We start from the raw sequence: 15,536 nt of genomic DNA on the forward strand, positions 1-15,536 counted from the left end.
ATCCAGGGAAGCGAAGGGGGAAGCAAGAAGCAAGGGTGGCTCCCATGGTCAGCCAGGCTGGGCAGCTGGGAAGGGCACATGGTCTGAATGCACACAAAGTGTTTAATATCATTATAAATCGTTTGTAGGTGATCTGGCATGAGAATCAGGCAAGTGAGGTGGCTCCAACCCAAGAAAAGCCACACAGACCCCTGCCTGCCTGTCCACAAAATCTCTCCAGCCCCTCAAGGGGAACTCACTTCGACAAAATAAATTCAGCAGAAAGTAACTTTACATTTTGGTGTCACTGAGCTCCTTGCAACTTTCCAAGGGCCACCAAATTTTCTCCCCAAGGTGTGAGGAACGCCAACTCTGTTTCACAGGCTGCGGCGTCAGGATCTGCGATTCGCAGGCTGCAGCTTTTTTTGCGTCGCATCCCGTTTTATATTAAGAACTCCCCAAAATAATTGCGGAAGGTGCGACATGACATAATCGCTGAAGTTCCACAGCACCAAGTGTCGCAGTTTACTTACGAAAATCACAGAATCGGGTTGGAAAAGATCTTTTGAGAGCATCGAGCCCAACTTTTGTCAGACCACCAAACCGGGGCACCGAGTGCCACGTCCCGATGCTCCTTGAACATCTCCAGGGATGGTGACTCCACCATCTCCCTGGGCATCTCTAATGCCTTTCTGTGAAGAGATCCTTCCTGAGGCTCAGACAGACTGTTTCTGCTTGGGATTTTAGGGGTTAACTCTCCTATCTCGACGAGAGGCATTAACTAAAAAAACAAGCATGGAAAAGGTCCAGCACGAATTATCTCACGCATAACCGGGGGGGAAGAAAAATAATAATAATAAAAAAAAAATTAAAAAAAATAAAAAAAATAAAAAAAAATACTCTGAGAAGGATGTTAAAACAGCTGACATAAAAGAGTTTTTCCCCCCCCTTTTCCTCCCCGAGCCCCTCGGCATCCCCGGCGCTGCCGGAGCCGGGGCCGAGCGCGGCTGTGCCGGTACCAGCGACGACAACAAGCGGAGGGGCCGGGCTTGCGGGAGGCGGGTCCTGCCGCCTCTCCCCGCCCGCTGAAGAGCGCCTGCGAGGGCGGCCGGGCAGCACAGCGCGGAGCGGAGCCCGGCGGCGGCGGAACCAGCGCGGAACCAGCGCGGCAGCACCGCGGGCCGCCCGCACCCGCGTCCCGGCCGGCAGCGCCCACGCACCGCCTGCCTTCCCTCCCGCATCCCGCCCCTTCTGTGCCCCCCTCCTTTCACCGGGACTCTCCGCCGGGATCAGCGCTGTTGTTGTTGGCCGGCGCGGCCGCATCGAGGATATTTTGGCTCTCCGAGAGGCAGCGGCGCCTCCATCCCTTGGACGCCGCGTGTGGGGCCGGGGCCGCCGCCGGGGAGGGAGCGCAGGAGCGCCGGCATCGGGGGCCAGGTGAGGCGGGGGCGGCGGGGATGGAGGGGGGAGAAAAGGAGAAAGGGCTCATCGGGACCCCTCCTCGCTGGTGCTCCCCGGACTCCTCCTCGCTGATGTGCCCCGAGCCATCCGCGCCGCGGATCCTCCTCGGGGACGCCGATCCCTCAGCCCGGCCCGGGGGCCGTGAGGGGCTGAGGGGAGCGGCCGGGGCTCATCCCCCGGGGAACGCCGCGGGCCCGGCGGGAAGGGGTTAATGGGCAGCGCGCTCTGGATTTGGTTAGGACTTTAAAGGGACTTAAAAAAAAAACCCCAACAACGTTGGGCTGTGTGATCTGCCCACCGAAGTTTTTTACGTGGGCGAAGCGTGTGTCATGTGTGTGAGAAGCCGGGCAGGCTCCCGGCGGAGCCCAGGGGCTGCACGGGGCACGCCGTTCCCTCCTACCCTCTTCCTAAGAGCAGGCTGGTTTTTTTTCCCTGAAAAAAAATTTCTATTTAAAAGAAAAAAAAAAAAACAGCAAAACATCCAGGCAAAATATCCCCCTGCCTGCTCTCCCCTCCCAAAAAATCCCCCCCGAAAAACCAAGGAAAAATCCCATTGAAGGTCCCTCAGATCCATCGGGAACACCGGAGCGATTCGCTTCTCCCTGTGGATGCTGCCCAGCTGCGCCCAGCTGTGGGCAGGCACCTGGCTGTTGCTGAAAAGAAGGCGATCAGAATTCAGGAGTATTAGTTAATAAGTGCCTGATCCTGTTGACCCTGTTCTGGTTCACCCACTCAGCTATGCGGGGGTGTTGAGGAAGGTGTCCTGCCAGTTAAACCAATTATAGCTGGCAAGTCGCAGTCATCAGCATTAGTGGAGGAGTTGGAGGTGAGGCCCAGGCACACCGTGTTGGGCCGTAGTGGCTTTTCTGAACTTGGAACAGCAGCTTTCTAAGTCCGGCAGAAAGGCAGATTTAACCCTCTGTGCCACGGAAATCCGCCTTGCCTTTCCAGGTCTGTTTGCCTTGTGCTGTCTCTGTAAGGGTTTTGTATCTCAGGGCTGGGAATTTGTGCTGCAGATGGGGAGAAAGCTGATGAGGGATGAACAAGGGATGTAGAAATTCCTCTGTTTGAGATACTCGGTTGGAGGAAGAAACGTGCTGAAGAAATCCATGTGTTTTCCAGTCAGAGCTCAGTGTCTCATTTTTCCAAAGCTTTCCCTAGGAACAAACCCAGCACGGAGAAGCAGGGGCTTGGGTTAATGAGCAATGCTGTGTAATCAACACTTGGTATAAACCTTTTGTCTTAGGGCCCTAAACATCTCTAAAGAAAGAGGAAAAAAAAAATGGCAGGAAGGAGAGAATCCCAGCCCTTTTAGTGGATAGGGAAGTGCCTAACAGGATTTGTGGAGAGGTCAGAATTGCCCACAAGTGCCAGGAATCTTATTTGGACCCCTAACCAGGGATCAGACCTCAGTTTACAGAATATGCATAGAATATTTTCACAAATACTCAGATTCCTAAGCCAGTTATCCCTGGACACCAGAGCAGAATTCAAAGGCAAACCAAAGGGTGTTGGAAATTGCCTTACACTTTTTAAAAAGCCCAGTCAAATGCAAGGATAAACAGTTGTTTAAACTGTGGCAAATTTAATGAACAGATTAGGATGCTTGCTGAGTGAGACTCACGCTGTGTGAAATTCTTTGCTGCTCAATGAGATGTGTAATTTAGATCAAATATTTGTACGTGCTGTTTGAGGTAAAAAACATCGTTCAGTAGATTGCCCTTTTTGAGTAACACTAATGAATATTCTTTTCAGTGTCAGTTGGTTTATTTTGTTTCAATTATAAGGCCTAGTCAAGTTGAAATAGGCCTTTCATGTTAAGGACTCTTGCTATTTATTTTTTTTACATTTATTTTTAAGTGATTAGCTATTTAAGAGTATGAAAGGGTTCCTTGTCTTTGGCTGCTGGTTGTTTTTATTTTCCTCTGTTTACATGGACAGCTTTTGAATGTGTTGCAGTTTTTAACAAGCTGGGCTTATTTTGTTTAGATCCTAATTTACAGGTTTTTTTCTGAATTTTAAAGTGATTTTGGTTTTTTGGTTTTTTTTCTTGTTTTAACATGGTGAATGATAGATTTGGCTTATAATAAGTGATCACAGTTTTGTGGAAATCTTGATAGTGTCCTCTGTGGCTGCTTAAGTACAAGTGCATGTTTTCAGGCAGTTGCTATGGAGCAAGGGAATTCAGCCCAGTGCTATGAAAAAAGGGAAGGAAAATTAAAAGTGTAGCTTGATAAGGTATCAAGCTACAAGTTCACTGACACCTAAATTGCAGCATCATGATAAACCGTAGCAATGGCCATAAAACTGGCTTTATTCCTCATGTTTGATCTTTTCCATAGGATATGAATCTTATCACTCTTCTCCTTCAGTGATATATAGGAGAAAAGTTACACAGGCCTCACACAACTCTGTTCCTGGTAATAAAGGCAATATTGATAAAGGTTTGACTTCAGTGGCATGAATATATTGATAGTGGTCCCATTGTCAGCCTTTTAAATGGGGCATTTTACTGCATAAACCTCTTTTCAAATAAAACTTAGGCCCTCTAAAGCTTTGTAACTGTGTTAGTCTTGTGTTTAGAAAGTCTTGTGGTTTGGAGTAAAGTAGTAAAGGCAGGAGGTTGGGGACACTGGGATTGGCTTCTCTGATTATGCATGGAGGGGTGAATGCAGGAGGTGAAGGTGTATCACAGTGCCACTCTGTCACTCCTCTTCCTCTGAAAGCCAAAGTCTGAAGTGAATCACGGCCTCTGAGAGGGCGCAGAGTAAGCAAAAGTAACACCAAACTGATTACCTAAGATAATAGGTGAAAAGTTGGAAAAGACCCCAAAGAGACAGGTGCTCGGTGGGCAAGAGCTTTCTGTGGGCTTTCCAGGCAACCACAAATTCTGTGAGAGCTCTTCCAGCTGAAGAGCAAGGTGAGAACTGCCCTGTGTGCTTGGGATGTTGGGAAAGCTTTCCCTGTATCTCGCTGCTGCACGCTCTGTGCCGGAGCAGTCGGGTACATCTGTTAACATCTGCTTCCTCCTCCTTTGGCAGCGTTTCTAACGTCACCCCTCTCGTTTTTCAGATGAGTGACTTTGGGATCAGGAACATGGATCAAGTAGCTCCCGTGTCAAACATGTACAGAGGAATGCTCAAGGTGAGTACCCTGGAGCTGTCACCTCCCAAATCCAGCCAATGCTTTTGTTATGTTCCTGCAGTGCTAGAACAGGAATTGGATAAGCCAAGTGAACATGGGTTTAATTGCTCCCCTGTAATCTTCTGCCAGAGTATTCCCACTGAGTTCCACGGGGATGTGAAAAGCAAGACTGAAATAGGAAGGTTCAGATCTTGCACCCTCAACCCTCTTTCGTTTCCCTAAATACTAAGAACTTGAAAGAAGTAGACAAGAACTGAGTTCAAATTGGCTTGTATTGGTGGAACTTCTGCTGAAATAAAGGTTAAAGATGGGGCAGCAGGAGAGGATTTGTGTCTTTAGTTTGATGAGACTGGCAGAGGCCACTTCTGATAGGAGTGGTCAGGTTTGGTACTTTCCTGAGCATTGTTTGGAATAAAAGTAGATTGTTCACTTACAACTGTTATTAATGGAAGCCAAATACATTGTAAAAACTCCAAAAGTTATTACATTTCTTTCATCTTTGGGTAGACTGTGTCTGTTATTTGTTTTGAAAGCAATTTACAAACTGAGGTTAGCAGACTATAAAGGCTCAGTCTCAAAGGGCTCCCTCCCTCCCCTTTCATTCAGGTTGCTTTTTAATCCCAATATCAACTTTTTACACAGCATTGATTAATGTTAACCAATTAAAGGTTAGGGAGACCCTTTCTGCTCTCATTAGCTTTGAGGAATGGCCATGGTTTGAAGAATCAGTGAGGCTCTGGGATGCTGACTGCTCTGACTCTTTATGTCCCCTCCTAGCTTTTTACTCCTCACAAAAAAATCCAAGCGATCCCCCAATTTAACATCTGTGTGCTCTTAACACAGTGCTTATTCTAAACACTTACTCAGTGTTCAGTTGTCATAAAATTAAGTCAGAGATTTGTGTTCTGCTGTGCTGTAGCTGTTCACATTTCATTTTATTTCGTTCTGCAGTAGTTACATGTATTGAAAAGCCAAACAAAGTCGTTGTGTAACTGATAGGACGAGCAGAATTCATTCTGCACTGTGTTTTCCCTCTTTTACTACTATTAAATCAAGAACGTGCTTACACAATAATTTTCTCCCTTTTGAAATATGAAACTAGCACGGTATGGATTTTACTCACTCACATGCCACAGCATTTTTTCCAGTGACTCAGGATAAGGGTCAGCTATTTACACAAAATGCAGGAGTTTCCAGATTGTGTTGAAAGAACTTGCCCTTTTTTTTAAGTGCTAGAGATGAGTCAGAGCTTTTATCTAGTAACGTATAAAGAATCTTTTACCAGCAGATTTGGCAGCTGTTATTAACTTGTTTTATTCAGACATGAGTCTTTCCAAGGGCTGGCTTTGACTTGAGTTGGGGAGTACCTGAACCAGAGGTCCACAGTTTGTCCCTGCTGGCCAGGAGATTTCTGAGTGACCACCATACTGTTTGTGGTGACATGAAATGTTAGGGAATGTGAGGGGAAATTAATCCTAATTTGCTATTCCAGGAGCATAGTTTAGGTTGCTTTTTGCATTGCACCTGAACACTGCCCTGAGAAATCCTTGCCTTGTCCTCAGCTAAATCCACTCCTTTGGCACAAGCTGGCAAATCAGTGTTTGCCCAAACCAAATAAACATTTGCAAGTTGCCTTTGTCTCCAGCTCCCTGAAGGGCAGGAGCTGCCACGAGCCAGCTGCAGCTTTCCAGGGCAATGTTCTATCCTCAGGTGCCTTTAAAAAAATCTCAGTGGCCACTTTGATCCATCTTTACCTGAAGATATTGCAGATACAGTTTCCCTGTGACTAACGAGCAAGTTAGTCTTAAGTTGTTTTTGAAGTTATTTCTTCCTCTGCTCACATTTCCTTCTGCCCCCCCCAAAGACTGAAGTGGTTGGGGGGAATTTACTAAATTCATTCCAGTATTTCAGGCATACACGGCACAAGTCCAGTTTGAAAGGAGTTAGGCTTTCAAAATATAACAGTGTTTCTTGAATGTCAGTATATCAGTAGAATCCACTTTTATCTGGAGCATTTTTATCAGTCTTGTTTATCCCTTGCTGTAAAATGAAAGTAGAATTGTTTCACTGAGCATCTGAGCGCTTGCAAGACTTAAAAAATGTGGTTGCTGGCAAATCCAGTAAGGCAGAAGTGTAAAAGTTGCTACAACATCCTTCCTCAAGTCATGTAAAGCTGGCTGTAGCTTCAAGTGATGTGGTTCAGATGAGTTTTGTCCTTCAGAAAACAAAACAAAACAACTTCATAAATCTATTGTAGGTTTTGCACTGGCAGTTTTCCCATAATTTACTGATCTGCCATCAAATCCTCATCAAGTGGATAATCAATTTAAAAGGGTTAAGGAAATGAGGATTTCTTTAAAATATACCTGGAAATAAACACGTAGTTATACACACACACATGTGTATTCTCTATTGTCAAAAGCCTCAATTACAGGAAAAAGCTAAGAATATCTTGATTTGGCTTTACTGTAAGCTGCAGAACATCCCCCACCTCACCCTTATCAGTGGGTTTTAGTCACTGGTAGCAGAAGCTGTGCCCTCATTGTGGTTAAGTTGCAAAGCTGGCTCATTCAAGGTAGTGGTTGTGCCTGATCTCTAGATCTAGGAAACCAAACCCAGACACTTCCTAGCAGTGGAGTTCACCGCTCTCCAGCAAAATGCTTATGTTGTTCTGTATTTTTTCTGTTCCTCTGCAGCGTCAGCCAGCGTTTGACACCTTTGACAGCTCAAACTCGCTTTTTGCTGGGTATTTTTTCTCACTCAGTGAAGACCAAACGCTTCAGGAAGTGCCAACAGGATTTGACTCCACTTCTTATGGTAAGTCTGCACTTTGCTCCTTAGTCCAGTTAGCAGATCAGAAGTTTTTGTCTAACATTTCCTGAGTGTGCAACATGGATTTTCCTAAAAAAATGTGGTTTAATACACAGACTTGTGTGAACATGCTTGGTTTTATTCATGTGAGTTGCCTTGTGGATAGTTGCTGTTTTCTGTACTGGAAAGAAATAGGAACTGGGATTCAGTAGCCTAATAAACTGATTCTTTTTTGGAACAAGCCTTAGTAGGAGTTAAAGCAGAACTGAGAGTTTAAAAATCATTAAAAAGAGGGTTTTGTGTATTTGAATTTGCAATATCTCAACCATAATTAAAGTGCAAATATTCTAAAAGCTTTTTTGATTCTCTGGTGTTAAATCTCAGTATGTTTTATTCCATACCTTAAAAAACAGGGAGAACATGTTTTAAGGTGGTTTTTAAATTTTGTGTGTGTGTAGGTCAGTATTCCACCAAGCGTGCCCTATAAATCCTTGCCTAAAATCCCTGAAAAAATGTAGATATTTTACCTGATGCTGCTTTTATCTCCCCTTAGGGAAAGGAAAAAAAAAAACCTCCAGCCCTCAAACCCAGAAAACCACAGGTCCTTTGTTCTGGTGTGATTCTAATCAGTCACCTGCTCTGGTCAGCAAAGCAAGTCCTTGCAGATATTAGGAAGGGCGTGGTAAAAACAGAATTAAGCACAAGTGGAATCTGTAGATAGTCTGGGAGAGCAGGAAAAGCTTCACAGCTCTGAGCTGACTTGGAATCTGCCAAGAGCAACTGGGATAGGGGAAGGTGTCCCTGCCATGGCAGGGGTGGCACTGGATGGGCTTTAAAGTCCCTTCCATCCCAAATCATTCTGTGACATCATTCTATGATAAAATGAGGTATTTTCTGGTAAAATTGACCAATAAGAAAAGCTGAGTGGGAGCTGAATTTATCCTTAAAATAGAATCTTCTTGTAAATTTGAAAGTCAGTGAAGTAGATCAGTGATTTATACTGACACACAATGGTGCCAGCTTTGTGGTTTGATGCATTATTCACCCCCAGCTTGTTACCAGTCACACTTGTTTGGTCCAGATGATGGAATAATCCATTGCACCATGTGCTTGGGTGATGAGGTATGATAAGGTCTGAAAATGCAGTGTTGAACAGTGCAAGCTGCCTCTTCACAACCCTGCTGCCAGTTACTTAGCTCTCAAATTAAATAAAGATTGTCTGGAGTTGCAAAGAAGTCTCAGGGCAAATTATGGGTGGTAAAATAGGAACAAGCAGTCTCATTTCCCTTCAAAAAAAAAAAAAAAAAAAAAATAAAGTTTCCCTGCAACAAAGGCACTTTATGTAACCACTGAGAGTAAATAAGGATCTATGCATGGAAAGCTGCAAAGCTCTAATTAGTGATGCAATCTTATCAAACGAGTAGCACAGAGATTTTAGAATTATCTGTGTTTTCCTAAAACACCATCTTTCTAGCATCCTTTTTATTTTATTTTTTTTTTTAAATTCTTCAAACAGAGCAAAACCCAGTCACTCCTTTCAGTGGCCTGAAGTTAATGTGTCTTCTTCCTCCCCTCCACCCCTTTTCTTTTCTTGCAGAGTCGAACAACTGTGAATTGCCTCTGTTAACCCCGTGCAGCAAGGCTGTGATGAGTCAGGCCCTGAAAGATACTTTCAGTGGTTTCACAAAGGAACAGTGTCGGCTGGGTATCCCAAATAGTAAGTGCTTGCTATTTATAAGCTTTTTTTTTTATTTTTTTTTTTTTAATGCTAAGGAGGAGGCTGAATAGCTGCTCTTTGAAAAGGAAGGAATGATGTCAGTAGGAAATACAAGAATGGATCCTATGTGAATCTGGCACAGCTTGCCTTGGAAAGGCCAGACTTGCTGGTGTTAAAAATGGGTGCATGGAGAGCTCATGCTTTGGCAGCATGAGAGAGAATCAAGCAAGCTGAGGACATCTCTGGTTTCTGCAAGTGAATGCTGAAAGAAGAGAGAGGACTGGGTTGTTTTGGGCTTTTTTTTTAATTCAAAAATACATTCATTCTGAATTCATTCAGAACTCAATAACTTGGCTAAATAATTTTATTTATTTTTAATTCACTGCGTTCTAAGGAAGACTACATGGCAAAAGCAAAGATTTACCTCTAAATGTTGGATCCTTCCTGTCTTGCAGATCCCTGGCTGTGGACTGAACAACAAGTTTGCCAGTGGCTTTCATGGGCTACTAATGAGTTCAGCTTGGCAAATGTGAACTTCCATCAGTTTCTTATGAGTGGCCAAGACTTGTGCAACCTGGGCAAGGAGCGTTTCCTGGAACTGGCACCTGACTATGTGGGTGATATTCTGTGGGAACACCTGGAACAGATGATAAAAGGTAGTTAAGAGAGCCAGAAAAAGCTTTTGGTTTGGGGCTCTCCTAACAGAAAGGGAAATGGGACTCGATTTCAACACTGTTTTCACTATGAAGGGCTTTAGTGCATATGAAAACTTTTAATGAACTTTAAAACTTGGTTAATAAAAGCATTATCAGCACTGTCAGTACATCCTTGGTATGCAAAGCACAGATCCAGATACCTGCAGACATTCTGTGTGCAGGCTGAGTACATTTGTGGGCAGGTTTTATTTGGGAAGATCACTGGAATAAATGAGATTGGGGTACCAGCACTGTAAATACCTCATAAATAAAACAGTTAACCTCATAAATACAAAGCTAACCAACAGTTGGACCTTAAAGCTCACTGCAGTTCTTGTTGGTTTTAAGTTATATGTGAAAATGCAGTTGGTGTGATGGTTTCAAAGCCTGTTGGAAGTTGTTTGGGTTTTTTTAGTGTGATTTCTAACATGAGAGAGAACGCAAATAGAGTGTGATACTAAAATTGTTGTGAATGGTGACCCCAAAATACTCCCAAGAGTCAGAAGCTTTCTATAGCATACAGGTTGGATCTTTAAAACTATAAACCCAAATTTTCTCTTTCTCTCCTCTCCCCAGACAGCCAAGAGAAAACACAGGATCAATATGTGGAGAACTCTCACCTCACGTCTGTTCCTCACTGGGTCAATAATAATTCCTTAAGTAAGTTTTGTTTTAAAAATTTAATATTTTGCATCTCTCAGTTTATTCTAAGCACGTCACAGACTCCTGGGTAGAAACAAAAAGCACCAGAATAGGTACTGTGCTTGAACATTTGACTTCAGCTGCTCCAGCCTTCTTTCCTCGTGTTGTTCGATTATCACCTAATTTATATCAGAAATCATTTGAAGGGCAAAGGCTTTGAGAAAATGAAAATTTCCTCTTGCTATGCCAGACCTTCCATCTGTGGAGCAGATTGACCACTCCCATCTCTAGCAAACCAGGGCAAAAGCTGGGAAGCAGCAAGAGTTCTGTTTAGGCCTTTTTAAAGGCTCTGGAAGTGTGCTAGAGCTGTTGGAAGTGTGTGGGATGCAGTGCTGGCTCCCTCGGATTGTTTGATTGATGGTGTGTTTTATTCTGCCACAGTCAGGCTTCAGCTCAGCCTGATTACACCACTTAATGGGGAGAGCCTTTCTCAAAACCACTTAAACTTCCCCAATTTTTTCTGTAGTTTCCTTGAAGAATGAACAATGGGCATTTGTGGCTGGCAAGTTACAGAGGGGGATTTGCAGAATCTGATTTGGCCTATTTAGTGTATTAGTTTGTTTAAGGGTCTCCAGGGGAAAATCATCTAATTCTTTGGTTTCTTTTTTCAGCTGTTAGCGTAGATCAGAATTCCTATGGAATGCAAATGCCTGGATACCCTAAACCCCTCAGTTATCCCAAACCCAATCTCCTGACTGACGTCTGTCAGACTTCCACGGCACCGAATCTCCTCAACCCAGAACAAGACTTCCCATTGTTCCCTAAAACCCAAGCAGATGCTGTTGGTGTGAACTACTGTGCAGTAAACCAAGATTTCCCAAGGAGCAATCTCAATTTGCTGATGGATAACTCTGGTGAGTCGTTATCTGCATGATAAACACGAGGCCAAGGCCCTGTTCTGAACGCCTCTTCCTCCTTTGCCTGATTTATATGGACAGGCTGGATTGAGGGGGAGGGTAAAAAAACCCAAAAAACCACCACCACCACTTTCTATTTTATTTATTTTACTGTTTTATTTGATAAAAGGCAAGCTGAGAGAACACGAATCCAGCGACAGCGGTGCTGAGAGCTACGAGAGCTCGGATTCCATGCTGCAGTCCTGGAACAGCCAGTCCTCCCTGGTGGATCTGCAGCGTGTGCCATCCTACGAGAGCTTTGAGGATGACTGCAGCCAGTCCCTGTGCCTGAGCAAACCTACCATGTCCTTCAAAGACTACATCCAAGAACGGAGTGATCCTGTGGAGCAAGGGAAACCAGTTATACCAGCAGCCATCCTGGCTGGCTTTACTGGTGAGTGGTGAGGCAAAATGGTCACTCCTGTTTTCTTATGTAGCATCAGTGCTCCCTGTAAGTGGGAGGGGTAGGGACCACTAGTCACAAATAATTTCAGTTTTATATGTGACTAAACAAAGTCTTGGGGATTATCCCCTCAGTGCAGGAGCAGACAGGCACGTCAGATCAAGAAAAAATCAAATGCACTTTTTGATCTGTTTGAAAAAGAGGGGAGCTTGGACAAAATTTCCCAGATTTGGAAATTCCCACAGGTGTTGTTAAGGCCTTGTTGCCGTAGTTCTTGCTGAGATTGTTTTTTTCCTGTAGGATGTTTGCCAAGCCAAAGACTTCAGGACAAGCCCTGGAGCTCAAAATGCAGCTGTTTGGGAGGTGGGAGTGAGGGTTAAGGGATCCATGTTAGAGGCAAAGCCATAACTTTTGTCAAATCCTTTGTTTCCATGAAAAAACCTGACTTCATTTTTACACGGAGGGAGCAGATTTGTGCTGTGGAGTAAAACCTTAGGTTTCTTTCTGATCTATAAAGAAGATAAATCAGATTAATTACCAGGTCTGTGATACGTGTCTGGTCACATACGTTGGTTGTGGTTAGAGCTGCCAGAGGTATTAATTTGTGGTTTTTCTGTGTCTCCTCTTTCCCAACAGGCAGTGGACCTATCCAGCTGTGGCAGTTCCTTCTGGAGTTACTGACTGACAAGTCCTGTCAGTCATTCATTAGTTGGACAGGAGATGGATGGGAATTTAAACTTGCTGACCCAGATGAGGTATGTGGCTAATTGGGGTGAAAACAAAGATTTGGGGTCTGATCTGACTTCTGTCGGCCCAGTCCTGGATATAGATGTGTGTTTAGCTGCTCATCAAATGTGGTAGTGCTGCTTTTGAAGTATTTTGGGAACTTCACTCATTAAAAGTGATGCATCTTTATTTTCTGATACTGTTTCCAGTAGGGAAATTATTGTATTAAGATATGGCATAAAAAGTCCAGTGAAACTTTTTGATGTTAAAAAAAGGAAAGAAAAAAGAGGGGATAGAAATCATGAACTCCAAAGAACTTCATAGCATTGAACTTCCAGTAAAGAGTTGTCCCTGCTGCCTGATAACAAATGAGGGGTAAAACAGGATTTTTTTGAGAGAGCAGATTGTGCCAGAGCTCCAGGAGTGTTTGCACAAAACCCTCAGGCACAGGGTGGGATTGTTGGGGTGCCTGTGCAGAGACAGGAGCTGGGTTTGGTTCCTTGTGGATCCCTTCCAGCTCAGGGTGTTCTGTGATTCGTGGGGTTATCCTGTGCAGGGCCAGGAGCTGGACTGGTGGTGGGGTCACCATCCCTGGGGGTGATGAAGGAAGGAATGGATGTGGCACTCGGTGCCGTGGTTTGGTTGACAGGGTGGTGTTGGGTCACAGGCTGGGCTCTGTCTCAGAGGTCTTTTCCAGCCTGGTTGATTCTGTGATTCCTTCCAGCTCAGGATATTCTGTGTTTCTCAGGGCTGTCCAGTGCAGGGCCAGGAATTAGACTTTGGTCCCTGTGGGACACTTCCAGCTTGGGATATTCTGTGGTTTCTCCATAAACCTGACCTCCTTAAGCACGTTTTGGCCCATCCCCTGCAAACTGGTGTCCTTTGCTGTCAGCCACCTTCTCCTGGGTGAGAAAATCCCTGAGAGATTTGCTGCTGTTGAGCTCTCTTGTGGGATCAATCACCAGCTCCTCTCTTGTGAGGCTGGGCCATCCGAAGCAGATGAAATGCTGTGTCTGAGAAAGGGTTTTATTTAATCGGCCACCGAGGAGAAGACGAGTCGAATAAAGCTGCATTTTGCTCTCTGGCAGGTGGCACGGCGGTGGGGGAGGAGGAAGAACAAGCCCAAGATGAACTACGAGAAGCTGAGCCGGGGCCTGCGCTACTACTACGACAAGAACATCATCCACAAGACGTCGGGCAAGCGCTACGTTTACCGCTTCGTGTGCGACCTGCACAACCTGCTGGGCTACACCCCCGAGGAGCTGCACGCCATGCTGGGCGTGCAGCCCGACACCGAGGACTGATCCCGGCCCCGGCTCGTGCGTCTGGAGTCACCAGTGGGGACAGTGCCCGGGAGCCGTGGCAGCCGGGCCCGCCGTGCCCGGGGGGAGGCTGCCCAAGGCGGGACCTTCATCCATTTAGTAACCGCGGAGAGCCGGAGGGAAGCGGCCGAGCGGGGTCGGTGGGGCTCTGCGGGAGCGGGCACAGCCCTGGCTCCGGCGTGGAGACGCGGGGATGCTCCTGGGGTCAGCATTTCTGACCTGCCCTGCCCTGCCAAGCGCTTCGACACTGCCCTGAAAGGATGGGGTTGGCTTTGAAACCAAAGGTTGGCTGTGAGAAACCAGCGGATGCAGCAGAACTCTTGCTGGGATGTTTGTGAAACACCGCCGTCCTCATGCAGGTTATTTAAAAACAACCACAAACTAATTTATTTTAAATGAGCAGTAAGGAGACCGGTATTACTTTTGTTTTAAAGCACGTTTTATTATTGTTATTATTATTGTTACTACTCCAGAAATGTGCTGCATAGGTACATAAACACTCTCGTGTCCAAAACCAGATGTAGCAACTGTTAAAAAAAAAAAAAAACAACAAAAAACCAACCACCCTTTTAAAAGAAGGGAAAATCATACCATTTCAATATTCAGTTTGTATATATTCTGTGATTCCTTTGGAAACTCTGATGTTCCTATTTAACAGATACTGTATAGTGTAAATTAAACTAATTGTATGTGTGTTTTGAAATAGGATGAATGTAAACTTATCAAATGGAGGGGGGGTTGGGTTTCATGTTTGTCTAGGATATACAAGCTTCTGCAAATATTTAATTGGCCTGAGAGACAGCAGAAGTTCTATACTCAGTGTGCATGCATTTGGGGGGGCAGGGAGGGAGGTCGGGCTCAGGATTTTGCCAAGCCTGAAGCTGGCAATTCTTTGTGCATTTTGGCATTTTTACAGGAAACTAATGTTGTATTCTGGGACATAAAAGGGCCTGTTTGTGGTTTCTTCTGTAACTGAAAAATGAAAATATTAATATGGGTAAAATTACCTTTTTTTCTTTATAAATGGCATATGTTTTTCAACTTCTATGCATGTACTTTTAAAAAAAAATTTATATACAAGCCTTATTTTTTCAGTTCACTCGTCTCTTCCTGCAGTTTATTCTGTATGATTAAAATACGAATTCTATTTTTGGAAATAACTGTGACTCCTTTTCAAAGATCAGGAGGATTTTATGTAGCAGCTATTTTTACTGCAAAAAAAAAAAAAAAAAAAAGGAAAAAAAAATCACTGGAAAACCGTACTTTGTAAGAAAGCTTTATTTTTTATCTGAGCTTGATGTACAGTTTAAATGTGTTGTACAGTGTGAGAGGTTTAAAAATATGACTCTTCATTAAAACCTCTTGAAAAGAAAATTTTGTGTGTGCTTTTTCGATCTGGAAAGTTTCAGAGGAGTTCCTTTCTTGTTTGTTTGGTGATTCAATCCTTGTCCATCCTGCTACCACCACCCTCAACAGCTGCAGAATGAAAAAAGTAACCCCCAAAAGAAAATAACCAGCCAGGCTTAGGGCTGGTTGGAGAAAATACTGCAGGAGTGCTCACTCAGGCTGATGGTCTGGAGCGGAGCTAGATGCATGCAACCACTCTCCCTGGGTAGAAATTGAAGTTAACACCTTTGTGTTGTGCCTCTGAAAGGAAACTGGCAGCTCTGTGGTGTGAAA

General features: G+C 44.5%; 1 protein-coding gene across 1 annotated transcript; it reads left to right on the forward strand.

Annotated features, from left to right (window-relative positions):
• The first annotated feature begins 1,094 nt into the window (after positions 1–1,094).
• ETS2 (ETS proto-oncogene 2, transcription factor) lies at positions 1,095–15,230 on the forward strand. The gene is made up of 10 exons (XM_086879511.1): positions 1,095–1,416; positions 4,513–4,584; positions 7,281–7,401; positions 8,993–9,112; positions 9,568–9,768; positions 10,384–10,467; positions 11,121–11,363; positions 11,536–11,799; positions 12,445–12,563; positions 13,623–15,230. The coding sequence occupies exons 2-10, from the start codon at positions 4,513–4,515 to the stop codon at positions 13,836–13,838; spliced, it is 1,440 nt and encodes a 479-aa protein (XP_086735637.1). The 5' UTR covers positions 1,095–1,416; the 3' UTR covers positions 13,839–15,230.
• The last annotated feature ends 306 nt before the right edge of the window (positions 15,231–15,536 follow it).

Source organism: Cyanistes caeruleus, chromosome 3 (genome assembly GCF_971803275.1).
Source record: "Cyanistes caeruleus chromosome 3, bCyaCae1.hap1.1, whole genome shotgun sequence".
NCBI lineage: Eukaryota > Metazoa > Chordata > Aves > Passeriformes > Paridae > Cyanistes > Cyanistes caeruleus.